The sequence below is a fragment of the Sciurus vulgaris genome (assembly GCF_902686455.1).
Source record: "Sciurus vulgaris genome assembly, chromosome: 15".
Taxonomy (NCBI): domain Eukaryota; kingdom Metazoa; phylum Chordata; class Mammalia; order Rodentia; family Sciuridae; genus Sciurus; species Sciurus vulgaris.
Genome location: NC_136476.1, coordinates 53,642,770 through 53,658,420, shown reverse-complemented (window position 1 = coordinate 53,658,420; position 15,651 = coordinate 53,642,770). Strand labels below are relative to the sequence as shown.

The 15,651-nt window shown below is 43.6% G+C and overlaps 1 protein-coding gene across 1 annotated transcript; it reads right to left on the bottom strand.

The window, feature by feature from the left end:
* Positions 1 to 14,262: 14,262 nt before the first annotated feature.
* Positions 14,263 to 15,006, bottom strand: LOC306645640 (ubiquitin-conjugating enzyme E2 D3-like). The gene has a single exon (XM_079113587.1). It carries the CDS (start codon positions 14,764 to 14,766, stop codon positions 14,323 to 14,325), a length of 444 nt encoding a protein of 147 aa, XP_078969713.1. The 5' UTR covers positions 14,767 to 15,006; the 3' UTR covers positions 14,263 to 14,322.
* Between the last annotated feature and the right edge of the window lie 645 nt (positions 15,007 to 15,651).

Here is a 15,651-nt window from a genome sequence, read left to right as displayed (position 1 = left end):
TTTCTTGCTAGTCTTTTTTTTGTACTAGGGATTGAACTCGGGGGTGCTTAACTACTGAACCACATCCCCAGCCCCCCCCTTTTTTTTTAGATGTTGATAGACCTTTCTTTTATTCATTTATTTATATGTGGTGCTGAGAACCCAGTGCCTCACATATGCTAGGCAAGTGCTCTACCACTGAGCCACAATCTGAGCCACATCCCCAGCCCTTTTTACTTTTTATTTAGAGACAGGGTATCACTAAGTTACTGAGGCTGGCTTTGGACTTACAATCCTCCTACCTGAGCCTCCCAAGCCACTGGGATTACAGGTATGCACCACTGTGCCCAGCGCCTCCCCCCCACCCCCACTGTGCTAGTCTTAATTTTGCATTTGTTGTTCTAAAGATGGAAATTCTTTGTGATTCCTCTACACACACTCCATGCTGCTTTGTGGTCCAAGTTTTTTCTCATGTTTTCCCCTCTCCTTGAATGCTCTTTCAACCTTCTTTAACAGGAAAACTTCAACTTATCCCCTGAGACTCAATTCAGGGGTTGTTTCTCCCTGGAGGCCCTCCTTGACCTCAGGGTACCCCATCTCCAACATGATACTTTTATATAATAATGTTACTATCTCTGATGATATATTTTCTCCATCACTGATTATAAAAAAAAAAAAAAAAAAAAGAACTCAAGACCTTCATTATCTAGTGACTTTATGACCTAGTCTTGGAAGTGCCATCTGCTGTAGTTTGCCTCCGAGAATTCATGTGTTGGAAACTTAATCCCCAAAGCCACATGTTAGTAGCATTTGGAGGTTAGGCCTTTGGAAGGAAATTTGGTTTAAAAGAGGTCATAAGAATGGGACTCTCTCCTAATCCCTGTGATGGCATATAAGAAGAGGAAGAGAGCCCCAAGCTAGCATGCTTGCCCCATGTCACTGAGATGTCCTCAGCCATGTTATGATGCAGAAAGGAGGCTCTAACCAAGTTGTGCATGGTGGTGCATTCCTGTAATCTGAGAGACTTGGGAGGCTGAGACAGGAAGATCACAAGTTTGAGGCCAGCCTCAGCAACTTAGCAAGACCCAGTCTCAAATGAAAAATAAAAAAGACTGAGGATGTAGTTCAGTGGTAGAATGCCACTGGGTTCAATCCCCAGTACCACATATACACACACACAGAGACCTCACCAGATGCTAAGCAGTTACCAGTACTGTTCTTGAACTTTCAGCTTCTAGAACTGTGAGCTAAATAAATCCCTATTCTTTTTAAATTATTCTGTTTCAGGTATTTTGTCATAGCAACAGAGTGCTGACTAAGACACTGTCCTTTTTGCTCAGTTCTATTGGTCACGTATACCCACTCTGGTACAAAGTGAGAAGGAACTACCCAAGGGGTATGGATACCAGAATTCTGGGATCAGAAGGGCCATCTCAGAGGGTGGCTAACACAGGCAACACATTTCAAGATATCCTGCCAAAACATCCCTGGAAACGTAGGAGGGTGATGTGAAGTGACTATGTACAGCCTGGAAATCTGGCACCAAAGCACTAAAGAGCTCACTGCAAGGAGAATGTACTTGTTAGTCCCCACTTATTCCTCTTGAATTAAGTACTTCATAAGTATGTTATATTTGCTGTTCATCACTATGACAAAACACCTGAGAAAAAACAGCTTGACGAAGGGAAGGTTGATTTTGGCTCACAGTACCAGAGGTTTCAGTCTGGCTGGTTAGTCTCAGGATGGCTGACTGACTCTGAGGAAGAAACACCATGGTGGAAGGATGTGATGGAGGGAAGCTATTCACCTCTGCAGGCAGGAAGCAGATATAGAGATAGAAAGTCTGGGGATAAAAAATACCCTTCCAGGGCATGTCCCCAGTGACCTACTTCTCAATTAGGACCCACCTCCTACAGTTTCCACCAATAATGCCATTAGCTCTGAGCCCATCAATCCATTAATCCATTGATAAAATCAGAGCCCTCATGATCCACTCATTTTCCCAAAACCTCATCTCTGAACATTGCCTTACTGGGGACCGAGTCTTCTATACCTGTGTCTTTGGGGGATACTTCACATCCAAAACATCACAATTACCCTTTTCACCAAAACTTTTAAGTAAATGAGATCTCATAGCCCCATGGCATACACTGAGTATGTCCAGTGCTGAGCTTCTCCCAGTCTGGTAAGCAGGGCAAGGGGACCTGCTTGAGGACTGGTTAGATGGTCTAGGAGGACAAAAGTGACAAGAATCCGCAGCTAAATTAAAAGCATGCCTGAGGCATTGGCTATAACCTCACAGAAGTGCACACTCATGGGCATACTGGGAACAATTGAATGCCCGTGGATGAAAATTGGTTAAAGAAATGATGATAGAATTATATTAACATGTTCATATATTAACCCCCCTCCCCAAAAAAAGAAAAGAAAGTACATTCAATGTACACACAACAATTAATGGTTTTCCCTAGGGATTATGCTGGGAAAACATTATTTCAAACAATTTTGGATTTTTTTGTTTGATTTCCAATGTTTTAAAATTTTTATTTATTTATTTTGGTGCTAGGGATTTGTTTATTATTTATTTAGGCCCAGGGTCAACCCCTTGAACTCAGGGGCACTTTACCATGGAGCTATACCCCCAGTCCTTTCTATTATTTTGAGACAGGGCCTTGCTAAATTGCTGAGGCTGGCCTTGAACTTTGGATCCTCCTGCCTCAACCGCCCACGTCACAGGGATTACAGGAATTCACCACCATGTCCAGCAACGTTTTTTGTTTTTGTTAGACGGAATGCCTAAAGGTACCAAGAATCAAACCCAGTGCCTCACACATGCTAGGCAAGCGCTCTACCACCGAACTACAGCCCCAGCCCCCAGCAACGTTTTTTAGAAACAGAAAAAAATATCCAGGCAGGCGCAATCATGTGCCTGTAATCCCAGAGGCTCAGGAGGCTGAGGCAGGAGGATCCTGAGTTCAAAGCCAGCCTCAGCAAAAGCAAGGAGCTAAGCAACTCAGTGAGACCCTGTCTTTAAATAAAACACAAAATAGGGCTGGGGCTGTGACTCAGTGGTTGAGTGCCCCTGAGTTCAACCCCAGGTACCAAAAAAGAAGAAAAAAAAATCCAAAGATAGCACTTTAGAAATTAAGTAAATAAAGCTAAGAGATTTTCACCTGTCTTTTCAGTTTTTGTTTTTGTTTGGTTTTTAGTTGTAGAGACACAATACCCTTAGTTTACTTATTTTTATGTGGATTGAGCTCAGTGCCTCACAACCGAGCCACAACCCCAGCCCTGTCTCTTCCTCTTTCATTCAAGTTCAGGCCTCTCACTAGCCGGTGAGCTCTATAGTCCACGAGTCTTTCCCCCTCTGCACAAGAGCCGTGGACACCAGGCTCTTCTCTGTGTACCCATACCCTGGGGAGCCTCCAGCCAGGACAAGGACGCATCGCTGATCAGGACCAGGGATCACTCTGGACACCAGTGTCTTGAACCCTGTTCTCAGGCTGGGACTCAGCTCCCTCCATACTCCCTCTGGCCAGCCTCTCCACACTCCAGCTCCCCCTCGCCCTTCTTCCCACTTTCCCAGGTCTCTCCTCCTTAGCTGTGGCTAATATACCCCTGAGGAAACTGAGGCACACTAGGCAAAGGAAGTCGCCCAAGGTCAGGTGGAGCTTAGAGGCAGAGCTGGGGCTGGAACCCAGGTTTCCTAGTGGCTGACACAATGTCCCTTAAATGACATCACACGCCTTAACAGCTTTGGTGTGCCTCACCCCCACCGCCGCTGCGTTTGTTAATGTGCAACAGGTTCAAACCAAAAAACAAGGAAGTAACAAATTCTAATTAGAAGATAGGGCACGTGTAGCAGAGACCGATTTCTCCTTCTCCTTTCCTTTGGCTGTGCTGGAGGTCAAACTATTTCCTTTTCTTTTTCTTATTTAACAGCACTAACTAGATTCTTGGGGAAAATGAAGAACATACTTTCCACTGAACTCTGCTCCTATGTAAACATCAGCTCTACCAAATAAGAAACCCAGAGCCTGTGTTCACACTGCAATTATCTTTCTATAATCCCCACTTCTCCTGAACCTATGAATTAGCTGGGGGTTACTCAAGGAAAGATTTACTCTGTCACAGTACATCTAGTGACAGAGCACCACAACCCAGAATCTTGCCCTCCCAGGCTCCAGGGCAGCCAGCAGCCCGGTCCACACCCCTTCCTGTTGGCTCCTAGCCACACCCTCCCATCTCCCAGGCCCGACTGGGAGAAATGGGGTTGCCCCGAGAGCTGATGTGTCCTTGACTAGATGCCAGACCCTATAATAGCCTTCTTAATGAAACAGGAAAGAACTGTGAAGTTCAAGGGGTGTTGAGTGCTGAGGTTGGGGTCGTTCACTCAGTGAGGAAATATCAGTAGAGACATCTGGTAAGGGCCGTCAAGTTCATCTTTACCTCCTTTGGGGCCTGAGACTATTTTCAATAGTCAGGGCAGCTCTCTGCAGACGGTGAAAGCTGACTGGTAAGGAGCTCACAACGCAGCTGGAGGGAGATCCCCAAGGGCTGGTGGTGCGGGGCACGGGTGGGTCCCGCTTAGATTCCCTGTGCCAGGGTGTTGGGGTTGGGGGCCCAAGGGTGGGAGCGTCAACTGTGACCTTCCTGTTCTTTATTATACCTCCATGGCCCTCCACCCATTCCTCACCCACGGCTCCATCCTGTTCTTGAAGTTGGCCCTTGATCAACTCTAGAGGACAGCAGACCATGAGCAACAAAAGGGCTTTGTGTCCTCTGAAAAGGATGTTGAAGCGGAACTTGACATCTATCTTGTGTTTTCAGAAACTCCCCTTGGCCAGCTGCTTTTCTCAGTTCTTAACCTTTGTGTGCACCATGAACTCCCCACTTCTGCAGGCTGGTGTCGGGCTTAGAGCAAGGCAAGTGCTCTACCAACTGAGCCATATCCCCAGCCCCTGTGGGCCATTTTCAATGCATAACATAAGCACACAGAACTATAGATGGAACTGGTTATGTTGAAATACAGTCATAAAAGTGCTAACAAATTTATGATATGGAAAAGAAATGCTACTTTATTCATGCATTAAATAACATCTAGCAGTAGGTCTAAGGGTAACGGTGACTGTTAAGTGATGAATGGAAGAGATATTTCAAGGTTTCTGCAACAAGCATAAGGTGCTATGAAAGTTTTTGAGATTCTAGTTGGGATACAGGTGCCTCTAATGAAATCACCATTTACACCATGATTTGTGGCCTTCTTTTTTATTTCTTTTCCGTACTGGGGATTGAACCCAGGGGTGCTTAATGACTGAGTCACATCTCCAGCCATTTTTATTTTTTGAGTTTGAGACAGGGTCTTGTTAAGTTGCTTAGGGCCTTGTTAAATTGCTGAAGCTGGCCTCAAACTTGCCATCCTTCTGCCTCAGCTTCCTGAGTCACTGGGATTACAAGCAAGCTACCACACCTGGTGTGGAGCTTCCTTCTTAACTGAAGGAAAAGTTAAATTCCAATTAGAAGTTAATGAAAATAAGGGTGTAATTTTTCCCCAGCTGAGTTTAAAGACTCACTTCAATCTGAACTGCTGACTATGGGCACTGACTGGTAGGGCTGGCTGGGGCTTCATATCCTTTACATACTCATTTATTCATATTCTTTCTCCTTCCCTACCACCCAACCTTTGACCTCTCCTTGGTGCTGTTCGCTCAGGGCTGAGAGTTAAGACATTTTCAGCTTTAGATCGGCAAGAGACAGAAATTGTTCCCAATTCTCCTATGACCCAGAAGGTAGACAGGTGGTGTCAGTCTGCAAAATCATGTTTTCCCACCGGGCCTGGGGCGCTCTCAGCCGTGGAGGCGTGTTCCCCCCATCACCAGTGATGGTGCTTTCCTCCCTCCAGCTCCAGGGTTCGTTTGAGCAAAGGGCAGCCTTGGGCCTGCGGAGGGGACTTTCAAGCACTGTCAGGTACAAAGGTGACGGCCAGAGCACTCTGTTGACCTTGCCTGTCTGTTCTCCTCAGGGCTCTAGCTGGTACACCCCAACGTGAGGTTTCAAAATGTCATTTGGCAAAGATTGAATAATATTGTGGCTCAGAAGATGATATCCTCAATTACGCTTCTAAAAGATTTGCCTACTGTGGACCCCTGATTGTATTTTGTTTTTCGGTCGACTTTTTTTTTCCCTCCCGGTACTGAGGATTAAACCCAGGGGCACTTAACCACTGCAGTTACACACATCCCCAGCTCTTCTTATTTTGAGGCAGGATCTCACTAAATTGCTAAGGCTGGCCTTAAACTTGTGATCCTCCTGTCTCAGCCTTTCAAGTTGCAGGGGTTACTGGAGGCAAGTGCCACTGTACCCAGCTCTACTATGGACACTTTTAATTTCTTTCAAGAACTTTTCCTTTACATTCACAACTTGGTTGACTGTTTAGTCAAAAGGCCTAGCTTTCACCGATGTACAAATCTTCATTTGAACATTTGGAGGCCATTGTAGGGGTTCTTATGGGGGTTGTTGATTGAACCCAGGGGGCTTTACCACTGAGTTACATCTCCAGGCTTTTTTATTTTTCATTTTGAGACAGGGCATTGCTAAATTGTGTAGGATCTCACTAAATTGCTGAGTTTGGCCTCAACTTGCAATCCTCCTGCCTCAGCCTCCTGCATTGCTGGGATTGCATGCGTGTACCACCAACCAGTTCCCGCTTTTGTGGGGTTATTAATTGACCTAAACCTGAGGAAAGGAGGAGAGATGGGGGAATGTCTGGTTGATGGAGCAGTCAGAACACACACAGCACTTATTGGTTTAAGTCTTATGGGCAAGGTTTATGATCTCCAAGTCAATTACAGTAGTGACCATCAGAGAACACTGATCATGGATCACCATAAGGGATAAGACTAGTAAGAGTGAAGACGCTGAAATATTACAAGGATTACCAAAAGGTATCAGAGATGTAGAGTGAGCATGTCCTGGAAAATTTTCCCAGTAGACTTGCTCAACACGGGGTTGTCACAAATTTTCAATTCATAAAAATGTGATATCTGTGAAGTGTAGTAAAGCAAAGTACAACACTGCAAAGCATGCCCGTACATGAAATGTCCAGAATAGACAAACCCACAGAGATCTGTGGACCACTGGCTGCCGAAGGCTGCAGTGTGAGGGGAAGGATAGGCACAGTTAGGAGGGTCTGGAAGCTGGGGAGTGCTCATGGGAAGCTGGGGAGTGCTCATGGGTATGGAGTTTCCTTCCAGGATGATAGAAATGTTCTAAAATTCATTGTGGTGAGGATTTTGCAAGGCTTTGAATATATTTTTTAAAACCCACTGGGTTGGAAACTTAGTGGGTGAACTGTATGATATGTGGATTATCTTCCAATAAATCTGTTATTCTGAAAAACTGTCGGAAGAGCAGGAAAACTGCTATTGGCTTTGAGGAAATCAGGACATGTAGGAACTACCAGTGATCCCAGCTACCAGCAGCACTGAATGATCGAGTAATGTGCGGCAAACGCCTTATTTCCATAGCCAGCTAATGGCCACTCGCCCGCCGGCCACTGCTGGAGAGTAATAACCTCTGCTCTCTCCAAATTTGTTCTTAGGCAGAACTTAGCAGGGCACCCTGTTAGTGAGGGGTATAGGAAATGCAGTTTCCCACTCGTTCAACTCCTGTGACACAGGGGAGCACACAGAAGCAGGAATGGCCCTGAGAAGCCACATGGAGAAGCCACATGGACAATCCAGCACAGGAAGTGAGGACACAGAACTCAAAATTTTGGAAGTGACTTGCTCAAGGTCACATAACTTGTTAGTGGTAACATACTATCCAGCCTAGGCTTTGCATTAGGAAAAAAAAAAAAAAAATACGTATCAGTGTGAATTTTAGAAGGCAAGAAAACTGACATTTAAATGACTGCTCTGCCTATGCACAGGCCACATGCCTGTAATCCCAGGGACTCGAAAGACTGAGGCAGGAGGATTGCAAGTTCAAAGCCAGTCTCAGCAATTTAGCAAGGTCCTAGGCAACTCAACGAGGCCTTGTCTCAAAATAATTAAAAAAAAAAAAAAAAAAGGATTGGTTATGTGGCTCAGTAGTAAAGTGCCCCTGGGTTCAATTCCTGGTACAAAAAAAAAAAAAAAAAAAACTATTCTGACTTACACCCAGAAAACAAATACACCCATGATGATTTATATAGCTAATTTCCTGGTGCTATAGGTACTGTCAGGTCATGGCTAACCAAATATAATTCAGATTAAACAGACGGTTGAAATTGTAGAACAAATCCCATTTTATAGGTTGGGTGGTTTAAGAAAAATCCCGTATACCACAATTAAAAGGTCTGATTTTTTTATTAGGATTGGTTACTGAGAGCCAGGGCATCAATTACCCATTCATTCAATTTTTAAAATTTGCTCATTTATTCAGCAAATGTTCCCTAAACATCCCTTAAGAAGCTTACTTCAGGGCTGGGGTTGTGGTACAGTGGTAGAGCACTTGCCTGGCATGTGTGAGGCACTGGGTTCAGTTCTCTCAGCACCATATATGTAAATAAATAAAATAAAGGTTTATTTTATTTTATTTTATTGAATTTTGAGAGAGTCTCACTGAGTTGCTTAGGGCCTCGCTAAATTGCTGAGGCTGGCTTTGAACTTGTGATCCTCCTGCTTCAGCCTCCTGAGCTGCTGGGATTACAGGTGTGCTCCACCACACCCTGCCAGACATTACATTTTATTTTAACATAGAATACTAATCAATTTTGCATATAACAATAGTTTCCTTGTCTATAGTTTTATTCTCCAAAATTTTCCTTCCTTCCTTCCCTTCTTTCTTCTTTTTCTTTTCCAGTACTAGAGATTAAATCAAGACCCCATGTAGCTAGGCAAGTACTCTATCACTGAACTACACCCCACTGGGATTTTTATTTTGAGACAGGGTCTTGCTGTCTCCCAAGTAACTGGGATTACAGGTGTGTACCATATGCCCAGACTTGCTTTCCAAAGCTTTAGTTCTGTGTGGCCTGAAATTCCAAAAATATTAAATTAAAAATTCCAAAATAAATATTTCAGACATTTAAAATAACTTTTATTGAAGTATATTGTTGCAATTATCCTATTCTTATTGTTGCTAATCTCCTACTGTGTCTAATTTATAAATTTAAATTACTATAGGTATGTATACATAGGAAAGAACATTGCATATACAGGGTACATTACTAATCACAGTTTTAGGCAGCTGAGGAACATCTTGGAAACCCTGTGGATGAGGGAAAACTTATGTATTAGCAGAACCATTTTGTCTTTCCTCATTGACTCTTCTTGTTTTAAACTAGGAATTGAACCCAGGGGTACTGTACCACTGAGTTACATCCTCAGTCTTTTTATAGTTTTTAAAAAATTTGAGACAGTGTCTTGCTAAGCTGCCTCCTCTGGCCTCAAACTTGTGATCCTCCTGCCTCAATTCTCCCAAATTGCTGGGATTACAGGCATGTGCCACTGTGCCTGACCATATTGACTCTTTTTTTTTTTTTTTTTGAGGAGGGGGTACTGGGGATTGAACTCAGGGGCACTTGACTACTGAGCCACATCCCCAGCCCTTTTTTTATATTTTATTTAGAGACTGAGTTGCTTAGTGCCTTACTTTTACTGAGGCTGGCTTTGAACTCATGATCTTCCTGCCTCAGCCTCTCAAGCCTCTGGGATTACAAGTGTGCACCACCATGCCTGGCTTGACACTTTATTCTCAAATTCTCCTGTAAAACAGTCTTAACATCTTATTTATGCCTTTATTAATTAATGAGCTGAATATAATCTTTAACCCTTGTTAGTTTTATATTTGCACAAAAATTGTGTTTTACATTTAAAAGAGATTATAGGGCTGAGGTGCAGCTTAATGGTAGAGCACTTGCCTAGCATGTGAGAGGCCCTGAGTTCAATCCACAATACCACAATAAATAAATAAAATAAAAAATAAGAAAAAATTAAAATTGTACCCTAACAGTGTTAATCCCTGCAGGTTTTCCAGCATCTAGGCTATTCAGAAGAAAGCAAATCTATAGTTTCCATTAAGTGGACCAAAAGATGTTTCTAGAAATTCTAACTGGTGCAGGTCTGGCAACTTTGAGAATTCTAAGTGAAGTCTTAAATAGATGCTTTATGAGAAATTAGAAAAGAAGGGGGAAAACCATCTACTGCGTATATTGCCAATTATTATGCTAGATGATTACATATATTATCACACCCAAGCCTCAAGAAATCTTTCATGCAGGTATTACTGTCCTAATTTTGCAGGTAAATAATGAAATATTTGAGTAGGGATGTCATCATCCATTTGCAGATCAAGTCATAAGAGTGGAAAATTACCATAATGAAACTCAGTGTTAAAAGTTCATGAAACTCAGTGTTAAAAGGGCACATTGTAAATAGGGTATAAAATTCAATCAACAGGTGAGTGAAAGGACAGCCAGCAAAATTAAAGTCATAAACAAGAAAAACTGGTGCCACGCTTGGTCTGGTGCCCTTAATTATATGGGCAGAACTCGAAGGCTTCTTTAGAAATCATGTTTCTTTAGCCCTCATTTAACAGCACATCTTCCCACATACGCACACCCACCACAGTCTGCCTGCCTTCCTGAGCTAGCGAGGAAGTGTGCAGTCCACTCTAGTTCCTGCTTTCCTACATCAAGACCGAGTACTATGATTCTTCAAGGGATGTGTATGCCAGAGCCAGAAGGCAGCCTCCACGGTCAGAAGCTGACAGAAACGAAGTCCTCCTCTCTGTAGGTGCACATTTTATTTTGTATTCCATACCCATATACACTGTTCTCTCCCTCCCAACCCACACACTGGCCAGAACAGTGTCTTATGGGTTCTGCAACTTATTAAGGAATTTCTGTAGTTAAAGAGTCGGAGCCTGGGGATTCTTCCTGGTTTCCCAGAGCAGTCCACCTGCTTCTGTTGCCACATTATATTCTGGTGGGCCTATCCAAGTGTTTTAAGGATTTGGGCTTCCTGTAGCACTTGGGTGCAGCTGTGGGGAAGTACCCTTTGCTCCTCTTCTGGGAACCTCTTTGTTGAATGGCAAAACGGGGAACTTTCCGGTGATGGGAGCCAGAACCTGCTAGTATTTAAAACAGGTTTTGTTGCTGAACATGGTGGTGCATGCCTGTAATCTCAGAAGCTCAGGAGGCTGAGGCTAGGGGATCGCAAGTTTGAGACCCTAAGCAACTTATTGAGACCTTGTCTCAAAATAAAAGAAGAAAAAGGATTGGGGATGTGTCTCAGTGGTAAAGCACCTCTGTGTTCAATCCTGAGTACAAAAAAAAAAAAAAGAAAGAAAAAAAGAAAAAAAGATAAATAGGTTTTGCTACTGCCTGATACAAAGAAACATCTCTCTAAGGACCTCCAGATCTCCACAGACAACATCAGTGAACAGGGCTGTCTTGAAATGGCAGCAAGAACCAGTGCCAGCCACAGAAGTCTTAAAGCAATTCTCAGCCCTTTCTTTTTCCTTAACGTCTTACAAGAAGTCTGAGGTCATCTGGATAGTCATGGTGCCTCTGGAGCCCCCCCTGCTCCCTAAGTCCTATTCATAGTTTTTTGGATAGATGGCTTTAACTTCACCCAGGTTTTAACTTAACCCAGGTTTCCTTCTTGTCCAAAAGCTACTATGACAGCCTTTGATTGACACTGCTCTGAAACCCAGGTGCCTATGACTGCATATTCCCCTGAGCGGTTAACTACATTTGCTTCCTGTCCATGGAAAGCAATGCTGTTGGTCTGGTGTATCTCTGTCTTTGCGAATGTCTTTGTGCTTCTGAACCAGCTGGCTCCGTGGATCACGCTTCCTTCTGAAACCCTGAGCTGTTCCCACTGAACTTCCCAGAGGCCGTGTCATGAGGTTTTGCTTTTTCCTATTTTTAGTTCTGGGAGCTGAGAGGGAATGAAAATGAAAACAACTACTGCCACCCTTCTGTCTGGTGAAGCTGACTGCTCACTGTGCTGCGGGGCAGAGGATGGCACAGACGTGGGCGCTCTGAGAGAGGAAAGGAGGCCCTGGAGCTGGGTGCGCTGGCACCTGTGAACCTAGTACCTCGGGGGGGCTGAGGCAGGAGGATTGCAAGTTCAATCCAGCCTCAGCAACTTAGCGAGACTCCAAGCAACTCAATGAGACCTTGTCTCTAAATAAAATATTTAAAAGGGGCTGGGGATGTGGCGGAGGGGTTAAATGCCCCTGGGTTCAATCTTCAGTATGGGGGGAAAAAAAAGGCCATGGGACATGACTCTGCAGTATCAGTACAGGGACCATACCTCACGGGGGTGGGGAGAGAAGAAGATGAGTCAGGAAAAATCTTGAAAAGGAGAGTGAAGGTCATTTGATGCCAGGACCAGGGGAAGGTCAGCAGATCATAAGCTGCAGAGGTGGATGAAGGTCATGAGAGGTCACTGGGGACTTTTAGGAAAGCTGTTTCAGGAGGGTGGCGGGGCCGAACACAGACTGGAAAAGCTAAGGAATGAATAGGCAGCTGGAAGCCGAGACCCTGCAGGTAGCCTACACAGAATTTCAGTGTTGCGAAAGGAAAGCAAGAGGTGGACAGGCGTGTAGTGGAGAGAACTGGTTTGGGTTGGTAGTATTTCTTTTTGCCATAGAAGAACATATTGGTCCATGGAGGGGAAGGCCTCAAAAGAAAGGAAAAGATGGAAAATGCAAAACACAAAGGAAATAATCCACAGAGTCAAGCCTCAGTGAAGGAGGAGGCTTGGAACATGTCAGGGAAGGCGAGGAGCCGCTGCATTAGATGAAGCAGGGCATGATGCAAAGTCTGATAAAGCTGGGCTGGAAATCTGTTTAGCCTAAAGGGGCCATCTCCCTAACTCCTATCTCCAAACCGACATCTTGGAATCTTATCAGTGCCTGATCCTGAGCCCCAAGCACGGTGGTGAAAAGAATGGAGGCCTAAGTAGGAAAAGGGTGACTGAGTCTCTGGCTTGCCCAGTCCCTGCAGCTCTGAGCCAATTTTCTCACGTAGCCGCCTGGAAAGAGGATTGGAAGGGAGGAGAAGAGAAAAATAGAGTGTTCCACCCTCTGTAACCTGTCTCCCTGCTAGTGCATGGAGGCAGATGAAGAGAAGAAGGCTTCCAGGCCAAGGTCTAGGATTCCTGAAACCTGACTAAATACAGCATAGAACTTCCTCCTCAGTCAGCCACCAATCTTCTCAGTAGTAAGGAGCACAGGGGTCTGGGATCAGCACGGGCCCTCAAGAGTTTAGACCCATGCCAAGCTGTTCTAACATAAAGACACTCTACATATCTGCTGAATGAATGACTATCAATGTATTCAGCATATACAATGTATAATGTATATAACTAGCTTGTTAATCAGATCAAGAGCATAAAAGATATATATTATACATAGATATATTCAATCTCCAAGACCATCAAAAAATTTATACATGTATAAAATTTATATATATGTAAAATTTATATATATATACATATATATAAAATTTTTTGATGGTCTTTTTTTTTTTGGTTTATGCAACTTTATTGAAGAAAAATAAATCAATTACTAGCAGAGCTATTAGTTGATCACTCATCCATTGACAACTTGCATCATTTATTCAGTGCTATATTAAACAGTGTATTGGAAGATAGATTAACTAATAGCTCCAACCCTCCTAATAATTTAAATGAAAATTACAAAATGTTTTGAGACCCTATTTTGGAATACAAAGGGTGTTTGACTTCCAATTTCCATTCTCTGTAGAACAAGAACAGGTCATTCCTTTGTTGACATGCATAAAATACATCACATTTTCTGTTCTGCTGATGCTATAAATTCAATACCAATTCTCCAGCCACATCAGTTATGAGCATAAAGTATATCATGTAACCTCAAATCTCTAACAGTGGAAGGTTTAAACAAAATGGATGCTTCTAGAATAATGCTGCTTCCTTTGATGTGACAACTGAGCATCCATCTCCCTCCCCTCAGATGATTTCTTCAGCATGTTAGAGCAGTGAGGAATGGTTTAGTCTCATAACCAAGTTAGAGTGAAGACATTGGCCACATAATACACATGCTCCATTTTTTAAAAAAATTCTGAATCTTGGGCAACTGTTCTCTTGTAACTACTTTACAGTTTCTAAAAGCAGTTATTGTCCAAAGCTGGAAGAACTTAAGTCTTCTCAGATGAGCATGTGACTGAATGGAGGGAGGTAAACAAAAAATAAAATTAAAAAAGATGAGGTCTGATAGGGGAGCAGCCGGATAAGAAAATCAAAAAAGGAACAGTAATTTAAAGTTTATTCCAGCTATAATGCAGGTTATTCTGACTTTAAGGTAGCATCACATGGCATACTTCTGAGTCCATTCCCGAGATATTCTGTTGTACTTATCTCTGTCTGTTTTATAGATCCGTGCAATCTCTGGCACTAAAGAGTCATCTGGGTTTGGATCACATAGCAGTGAACAAATGGATAAAAGAACTTTAGAAATAGTTAAAGCAGGAGACCATTGTGATCTTAGAATATCGAGACAAATGCTGCCATTACTGTTAATATTTGGATGATAAATTCTTGTTGTAAATGCAACCTTAGGTGGTTTGAAGGGGTAGTCTGTAGGAAAATGAATTGTCAAAAAGAATACACCACCTTGATATGGGCTGTCATTAGGTCCCATAATTGTGGCTTGCCAATGAAACATATCATCCCCAACTGGACCTGCAGAACATTGTGCTGGAGGGTCACGGGCCAAATCACTAAGTTCCTTATTAATCCGTTTCAGCGCCATAGTCTGTGCTTTTCGTCTGGCTCCTCACTATCTCGGTGTGTGCTCAAAGGTCCGGCCAAAACTCTTGATTATCCGGGGAAGGATTGTCTCTTCGTCTCACACCGGCTGTGCCAGACACAGGCGCAGAGGGGCCGGGGCCTCCCTCAAGCTGCGGCCTCGGCCTCCTCCCCGCGCGGCAGCTGGTGCCTCCCCCGGCCCTACGGGGCTCACGCGCACGACACAGCCACAAGATGTCCGCTCTGACGGAACTACTCTGATGGTCTTAAAGATTGAATACCGGGTCTCTGTGTATGCTGGGGAAACTCTACCACTGAGTTATATCCCCAGTCCCAAGGCATTTTATTTTCTTTAATGAGTGTCTAAATGTATCCACTGTGCATTGGGAAAAAAAAGACATAATTAGCATGTTAAACCTATGATTTGCCAGGTGCAGTGGCCCACACCTGTAATCCCAGTGGCTTTGGAGGCTGAGGAAAGGATCACAAGTTCAAAGCCAGCCTCAGCAAACTTACTTGATGTGCTAAGCAACTCAGTGAGACACTGTCTCTAAATAAAATACAAAATGGGTCTGGGGCTGGAGCCCAGTGGTCGAGTGTCTCTGTGTTCAATCTCCCGTACCTCATCCAAAAAAAAAAAAAAAAAAAAAAAAAAAAAACAAACCCCACAAAAACCCCCAACAACCTATGATTTCACAAAGCTAAGTTAAAAATTGATTTAAAGTTGATTTCACGAATGATATAAATAAAATCATATTACAAGCCGTGTTTAGTACATATAGTCATTGAGACTGATGAACAGTCTTCCCCATTCCTGGCCTTACCACAAGAGGCTGTATCGCGATTCTGCTGGGGCCGGGAGAGGAAGGAAAATCACTGGGCATCAAGC

Excerpts from the sequence above, each read along its gene's own strand:
- LOC306645640 (XM_079113587.1), bottom strand. The coding sequence starts at position 14,766 with ATGGCGCTGAAACGGATTAATAAGGAACTTAGTGATTTGGCCCGTGAC.